Source organism: Gambusia affinis, linkage group LG08 (genome assembly GCF_019740435.1).
Source record: "Gambusia affinis linkage group LG08, SWU_Gaff_1.0, whole genome shotgun sequence".
Classification (NCBI taxonomy): Eukaryota; Metazoa; Chordata; class Actinopteri; order Cyprinodontiformes; family Poeciliidae; genus Gambusia; species Gambusia affinis.
In genome coordinates, this window is record NC_057875.1 from 6216241 (window position 1) to 6224549 (window position 8309).

The 8309-nt window shown below is 35.2% G+C and overlaps 1 protein-coding gene across 1 annotated transcript; it reads right to left on the bottom strand.

Moving 5' to 3' along the window:
• Positions 1 to 1669: 1669 nt before the first annotated feature.
• Positions 1670 to 7990, bottom strand: galk2 (galactokinase 2). The gene is made up of 10 exons (XM_044125365.1): positions 7689 to 7990; positions 7518 to 7606; positions 6715 to 6838; positions 6502 to 6595; positions 5811 to 5957; positions 5297 to 5395; positions 5055 to 5207; positions 3865 to 4075; positions 3224 to 3425; positions 1670 to 2451 (listed from the first exon to the last, which is right to left on the bottom strand). Exons 1-10 carry the CDS (start codon positions 7736 to 7738, stop codon positions 2244 to 2246), a joined length of 1377 nt encoding a protein of 458 aa, XP_043981300.1. The 5' UTR covers positions 7739 to 7990; the 3' UTR covers positions 1670 to 2243.
• Between the last annotated feature and the right edge of the window lie 319 nt (positions 7991 to 8309).

Sequence of the window (8309 nt, forward strand, 5' to 3'; positions counted from 1 at the left end):
CTAACAAAAGAGAAAATAATGTGGTTATTCTCAGTCCAGCAGCTTCTGACTCTATAGATAAAATGAAATAAAATAAAAATAAATAACCCTTAACAAACTAATGGTTCTGAATGAGGAGCTGACAGCAATTAACAGTAACAGAATTAAACACAATCAAAACGAGCATTAGTTATGGTAATAGTCAAAAAACACATACAAAATATGGTAAAATTACACATGAAATCCTGTATATGGCTAAATTAATCTAAAATATGTTAAAATTGAATACTTACAGAGAAAAAAAAACAGCTGAACCTAATAAATACCACAGTTACAGAATGGCAACAGAAAAAAAGGGTGACAAACTGTCAGTTACAGGTTGCCATGGTAACCACCAACTGTCACTCTGGTTGGGGTGGGCGATACGGACTTAAAGTTATATCGCAATATTATGTGGTAGTATTCCAATAATGATAAAAGTGATGATAAAAACTCTTTCTTAGTTATTTCTTATATAACTGTAGCACAGCTGGCAGAGCAATTATAGCTCCACAAATGCAAATAATGCTCTTGAAAAACAATGTCAGGTTTTCAATATACTTCTTTAGGATGTCAGTCACATAAAGGAGTGTGATTTGTATCTCTAAACTACACACAGTAACTCTGCATCTAATCATATATTTAAATGTATTGGTATTTACTGATATTATAATTGAACAAACAGTGGAGAAAACGGTAAAAATAACAATCCGGACAGTTTTGAGAGATTTTAAACATCATTACCTGGAATTTATGGTGACAATGATAAATCATAAAAGAAAACCCTTATCATAAAAGAAATTATCACGATAAATCATAAACAATACGATGGCTCTATTTTTAAAAAAAGTTAGGAAGCCCTTGCTCTTACAACATATACCTCTATTAATTACACATTAGTTAACTCTATTAACTAATTATGTACCTTCTGGATCAAATTAAAAGTGGCCACAATATTTTCTTATGTTTCTCTTTCCCATGAAATACATATGTCTGTTGTTGTAATGTAAGAAAATGTGAAGAAGTCCAAAGGGTTCGAATACTGTAGTGACATACTGTATATTTGAATGGATCTGACAAACCAAGCACAAGCTGTGAGAGTTTTTTTTTATTATTTAGGTAAATTGAAACTCAAATGATTACGAAGCATACCTCATTTTTTAATACTGTGAATCGTGTCCAGGGTTCGGTGAAACCAGAAAGTCTAGGGAAATTTCTGGGTCCCTGAACAATCTGGAATTTGATTTGAGTATTTTCCAGATCTGGACAAGAATTACAAAAAATAAAATAGAGAAAAATAGTACGACGTGTTCTTGCTTCCTTGTGTATCTTTTTTCTTCATTTTTTTAAATCCATCCTTGGTTCGTTCCTTATTTGTTGTTTTAGTTCTTTGTACCTGTCTTACCATATGTAGAAAAGTAAAAGAAATTAACACCATCAATTCCAGCTCCTGGATATTAAAAAAATAGTGTTGATTAGTTTAGTGAATTAAACAGCCCAGAAGGCAAAACTCATCCAGAGGTTTTCACAACTTGTAACTTGTCTTACCAAGTAATTATCATTGCCAGGTTATTATTATTTTGCCTTTTGATTAAACTTTTCCTACTTTATTTATCCTTAAAGTGCAGCAGAAATGTATACACTACAAATGTAAAGTTTTTTAGAGTTTGGTTTTATTTTTGGGTGAAAAGTCATTTGACGTCATCTCCCAGATTAATTTAAAAAATCCAGAAAATACATATCACTCTTACAGATGGACATCTTGCCCTTGTGTCACCATTTGTAGAAAAGTAAAAGAAAAAAAAAAAAGTGCCATAATTTCCTGTTGTTTTTTTAATTACAGTTTCCATTTGTCCTGTTTTAGGTTTAGTGAATTGAGCCGTCCATGTTTTTATTCTTTTGCCTTTTAGTTAAACTTGTTTGGACATTACTTATTCCTTAATAAAGTGTACCAGTTATACACTATTAATACAGTTTATTTTACAGCTGGGTTTTATTTTTGGGTACAAAATCATCTGACATCATCTCCCAGATTAATTTTTAGAAAATCATAAGAAAATATCACAAAAGTGCATTTTTGGCCCTTATGTTCCCGTCTGTAGAAAAAAAAAAGAAAAAAAATTAACATCCTAATTTCCACCTTCTGTATGTAAAAAAAATTCCAGTTTGCATTTGTTTTAGCTGATTTGTTTGCAAAATAAACAAGTAAACATCGGTTATGTAATTCACTCCTCCAGTAGGACTGCAGCTCCGCCCGCCGGCTTCGTCACAAACAGACTTTGTTTCTCCATCGCCACTCTGCGTGGGTCCGGCGTGTAGTAAGCATCTCTGACAGCTCGGAGGAAAGACGCCGCCTTCTCGCTGGTAACCATGGAAACAGCACAGCCTCCCCAGCCCGCTCCGGTCAACCTGGAGCCGACGGCTCCCGACTTTCTGCAACCAGAACCAGAACTCAGCGCTTCGGCGAAACTTTTGGCGTCATTAATCTTTAAGAAAAATCAATGTGAGAGATACTGTTATTGAACTGATAGAGGTTTTACTGAGTCAGTCGCTTGGTAAAAGCTAAAATCAATAGCTGGATTAGTGTGTGTGTGTTTGTGATAGCAAATTGATCATGCTAGCTGTAAAACATAGGGCAGTAAAAATAAAAATGCACACTTACAATTTTTTAAAAAGGAACTAGGTAAACAGAAGCAACTCAGTAAATTACAATAAAAAGTTTGTCTTTTTTTGTTAATAAAGATAAACAGAAAAACTAATATTGATTACACGCAGTTTGACCACAAGGTGTCACTAGAGGTACATGAGTTCAGCTGAAGGTGTTTATTTGTTGCCTAGTTTACAGATTAATTTTTAGTAAGTCTTTATGCTCCTAAATGACACCAAGTACAATTTTTTTAATGCTTGGTCCTACAATAGAGACAGGAAACTAAAAAAAAGGGATTCTGGCTTTTTTCCTCAAAATTTTAATTTTAATCAGAGAACTCTGACTTTTGATCTCAGAAAATTAAAGTCAAAATTTTGAAACTTAAGTCAGAATTTTTTTTAAATAATTCATATGCGTTGTCCCAAACCTCTATACAATAAATCAGATATGAAAAAACAAAAGCGTATAATTATTTTTTCATTTTTGTTTTCATCCTTTTTATTGTAATTTTCTTATTTAAAAATTTCTTCTTGTGTTGGTTTGTTTTGCTGTACTCACAGACAGATGTCCACCAGTCGATCCAGTTCTGGGCAGCTGCACTCGTACAGGTCTCTGCAGCTTGCATGGCTCTGGTTCATCAGCTCTCCCAGCAGGGTTATGGATACTGCAGCTCCAACGTCACAAACGCTCTTAAACCTCATCACGCGTTCAGCTTCACCGTACACATGCTTGGCTCGCTGGTGAAGCTTGAAATTTATTACTGAGAAACAAATAGACAAGAAAAACCAACTTAAAATTAATAATTTTAAATGTTCTGATTTAGAAAAATCCACAATTTTATGGTGTTAAATAGAATTTTCCAAATCTTTTAATATACATAAACTGAGATATTGCGCCATCTTAAGAGTGACGCAACTTAAGTGTTGTTTAGTATTGAAAATAGGGCTAGGCGATCTCATACTGAATTCAATTTCCATTTTTAAATTAATTTTCTCAATGAAAAATCTTCAGAATCAGACGATTTGATTAATCACAAAGTTATCAATATAATCGATTACTAAAATAATCACTAGCTGCAGCCCTAAATGGCTGATTTATGAGCAACACTACTAGATACTGATTGCATCAATTATACCAAAGATTTTTGACTAAGTCGGGTGATTTCACTCCACATTGTGCAGCTGTGTTCAGTTACCCACCGTGCTGAGTGTTAGCGCTCAGCAGCTCTGTGCACATCTGCTCGGTGGTGATACCCAGCACTTTACAGATCTCCTCACGGCTGTACGGCTCAGGATGCAGCACCTCGTCCACCAGGGCCAGCATCTCCTCCAGGGAGGCCTTCAGCTCCGTCTGAACCTGAAAGAGCTTCACAAACCTGCTCGGATCCAGACCTCGAGCCTGCGCCAACATCTGCGCCCAAACCGGAAGACACTTAGTGTTAACATTTAAGATACCACAGAGTTGTGTAAGCTAGGGATGTAATCAATCAATCAAAGAACTATTAATTATTTATTAGATAATTCTTTTTTCATTCGATTAACTAATAACGTCCTTGTAGACGTTCTTTCCGCGTTGCAGTTTAGCCACCATCCAGCAGAGGGGGCTGCTGGTCATCCTTAAGCGGAGGCTTGGTACGCAATTTAAGGTGGTGGCAACCATTCCATAACAGGAAAGAGAAACGGTCGAAAACAGAGTCTGATGTTGTACGCTAGATGCACTTTTAGCAGTTCTGTTTTGAAATATAAACACCTGACAAGCTTCCTAAGTTGTCAACTTAATAATAGCGGCCATTCAGTCGAGCTGCATTACAGAACAGCGTCAGGTTTTCAACCAATAATTAATTATTTGCTATGAACCGATAGCAAATGACGTCATGACTATAAGCAAGGTTTATCTTGAGGGCTTTCTAAGTGTAATAATGTGAGAAAACACTTTTTTTTTGTTTATGTAGTCAAAATTTTGCAAAGCTAACACAAAAAGTTAACATATAATAATGTGCCTTTTTTTTATGTAGTCCTTCATGTTATGGAAAGACAGTCGGTCCAGTTGATAAAATAGTAGCCACTTATAAAGTAACTAATCGCTAGTCGATAGATAAGAGCAATCAATTAAACTCATTAATTGATAACTTGCATCGCTAGTAGGTTGTTACTGTATTAGATCAGTGTTTCCCAATCTAAAGTGCATATTTTAGATGTTTCCCTGCTTCCACACACCCCATTCAGATTATTCAGTCTGTTGATCAGCCATCAACTGAAATCGTGTGTGCTGAAGCAGGGAAATGCCTAAAACATTAGGACCAGAGTCGAAAAACACTGTCAAATTACAAATTCAGGATGAAAGAATAAGTCACAAGGCTTTTTTCAACTTATTGCAGCTTCAGATGCACCTTTGTTGCAATCCGACATTCCACCACCCGGATGTTGTAGTGAGAAGAAGCAGCTTTGTTCATCTCAACGCAGCAGTTGGAGATCACAAACACGGCCCCGTCTGGGAGTTTGACATCGGTGGCCCTCAGAGGCTGGAACTCTATCAGCTTCGCCTGATAAGTGGTTGAAATTCTGTCATTTCAATAAACATTAACCATCTGAATGTAGAAACATTGCAGTGGTGGGGAAAAAAGCTTCATACAGTTCCTTTCTCTGCCAGGAATGATATGGACTGGTCCATGCCTCCTCCCTCTGTCCCAATGTAGCGCTCACTTTTGGCACATATCTCAGCTAGATCCACCTGGAGGGCAGATGACAGAGGACAAAAACAGAGTAAAGAAGCAATAAACACATGAAATCTCCACAAAATACTCCTTCACATTGAGGAATGGAAAGGTAAACACATAAAGGGGTTGTCTTAATTTGATGGATAATTTTCTTGGGTTTTTGCCCCCCACTTAAAAACTTCTTTGCCTCAGCATTCATATCTTTTGAGATTTTTTTTTTTTTGCATTAAACTACAAACTTTGATATATTTTATTGGGAATTTATTGGCAGGAATAACACAAAGCACTGGAAAATGATACATAGTTAGGCTTGTCACAATTTTCCTGGCTGATAAATTGTCCCAAACGTTATTGCGATGATAAATGATAATATTATTGATTAGAGACCATTTTCAAACTCGCAATAAAGCAATTCTTTTTCTTTTTTACCTTAGAAAGAGACTTCTGGTTTGCCTCCATTGTTAAGAGGCCAGAACAGCAAACTAAGGCACTTGAACTGGACAGACCAGAACTGGGAGGAATGGTTCCATCAACAACACAAGACATTCCAGCCAGACGACCAATCCCAAACTTCTCCTGGAGAAAATAAAATCAGATCAATATATAACACTGTAGGATAGTTAAAGAACTTTCCATTTAAGAACTACGCAATACAGTTAAAAAAGAAAGTTTACATACTTCTCACTGTCTGAAGTTAAATCCGACAAAGCTTCCTTTGTTTCAGGTCAGTTAGAATTATCAAAATTATTTCTGTTTAGTAAAAAGAAATAATACAAAATAGGGTAAAAAAAAAAAAAAGGTCCAGAAGTGTGCCTCCATTTAACCAGAAGTTTTCAAAGCCATGAAAGCATCAATGATCCTTTTCCTCATTGCATAAAATAAATAATAAACATTCTGTATGTAAAATTCTGGTTTGAGTAATAAATCTTACATATTATTTCTCTCATTATTATGTCAGTTAGCAAATAGAAATAATTTTGTTAATTCAAACTGACCTAAAACAAGAGAAGTTTGTTTTAACTTAAGCCATTGAGAAAAGAAGATAAATGCCTTTTTGTATTCAACTGTTTTCGCTTTAAATCTTATTTATTTTAGCCACGGCTTCACTAACACATCTTACCTGGATACCTTTGACTCCACAGAGAAAATAATAATACCACTTTGGATTTTCTCTGTCTATGACGATGTCCTCTGAGCAGGACACTTTAAAATCTCTGCAAATAAACACAAAGCCTTTAAAAAACATGACAAATGCACCACCGATATTTTTTGAAGCCCTTAATTAAAGTTGCAAAAATATAAAATAAAAGTGTAGTAATTGTTGGCGTCTTACTGGTACTGAGGATTTGTGTTTGCCAGTTGGATCGTTCCAGAGTTGTTCACAGACACGGCGGCCAGGATGTTCTGCTCGATGGCCATTGGCAGGACTGAGTATCCACAGTAGTCAATGTGCTCGCCTGGTGAAAAACAAAAATTTACAATTAATCTGAAATAATTCAATTGTTTGCAACTTCTGGCACCGTAGAAATATTTTAGCTACTCAAGTTCTGTAATATTAGGAATATTTCCATCTAAAAACTCTGATTAGTTATCCAAAGTATTTAGGTGTTTGTTAAATTTCTTTAAGGTTTTAACTTTTTACTTTTGTGTCAGACTAAAACTGCTTCAACAATTTATATCCACTGCAACCAATTGCCACTCTGTTTCCTTAGCAATTTAGTAAACAGAGTCCAACTTTGTCTCATTCAATCTCATTGTAAATCCAATGTTTCATTGAAAAATGGTTATAGAAAGTATTTATTACATGTAATACATTTATATTTTTATTTGTAAATAATAATAAAAAAACATCACTTTTCACTTCATAATTATGTACCATTATGTGTTATGTTAAGTAAAAATGAAATGGAACAAATTAAATGTACAACAGATAAAAAAATACTGGGAGTGTGAGTACTTTCATAATATATAGAAAAACCTCAGAAGTTTAACATGTTAAATGTGGTTTAATGGGTTTAGACAACATCATTTAGTGACACAGAACCATCTGAATATAAAAGAGAGGAACAAAATTTACATGTAGTAAAACTTTAAGGTGGTCATAGTCTGAAATGATCTTTTAAATTATTAAATTACCTATCAGATTTACCCTTCCAGGTGCACATGCATAGAAGAGAGGAGATTCTCCAAACTTTGCTTCAAAATGATCCTTCAAGTTTTTCAGCCTGTTCATGAAGAAAATAAAAAGAATTGGTAAACATTGCTAATTTCAACAACGGACAATCGGTCCCATTCATTGCTTCTCACCTTTCATTGGAAGATATCTCAATCTTCATCTTGGGTGGATTAGATGCCATGTTTACTTGATCAGAGATTACTTGGTTTTTAATCGGTTTCTTGTCGAAGTTCTCACACAGCAGCCTGACTGCTGTCAGCTGACTGCCCCACAGAAATCCCGGATATGAAACCGCTGACCTCCGACATGCTGAAGCAACATCTACTCATTCCATTTAGCTGCTGTTTGAATAGGGAGCTGACTCAGGAACAGCTGCAGAGCCAAGACGCGGAAATAGGAGGAGAAATGACCTACACTGCCCACCGTAGAAAGCGAAGCGACTTCAAACTGGACATTTCAGCATTATTTAAACAATAACCTCCAGCCTGAAGTAATTTCTGAAAAAATAATGAGTAAGAATTCCTAGTATGCAGGTTATGACTTTTGCGAGCCCAATAAAAACTATAATTCAAGATTTTTTTAGACCAAATATTTTTAGTTTTATGATTTATTTGAGTTTGTTACTTACTACTGATCATGAGAAAGAAAAATATCTGTTACCTAAAAAAATTGCTATGGTAAAATAAAACTATTCGCTCGGAGCGTGTTTGGAGTCAACTATCAGTAGAACATTGGTACATACCAAGAACTAC

Excerpts from the sequence above, each read along its gene's own strand:
- galk2 (XM_044125365.1), bottom strand. The coding sequence starts at position 7,738 with ATGGCATCTAATCCACCCAAGATGAAGATTGAGATATCTTCCAATGAA. Across the intron at positions 7,607-7,688 it reads GAGATATCTTCCAATGAAAG|GCTGAAAAACTTGAAGGATC; the intron begins GTGAGAAGCAAT and ends CTTCATGAACAG. Across the intron at positions 4,076-5,054 it reads AATGTCGGATTGCAACAAAG|ATGTTGGCGCAGGCTCGAGG; the intron begins GTGCATCTGAAG and ends GTTTGGGCGCAG.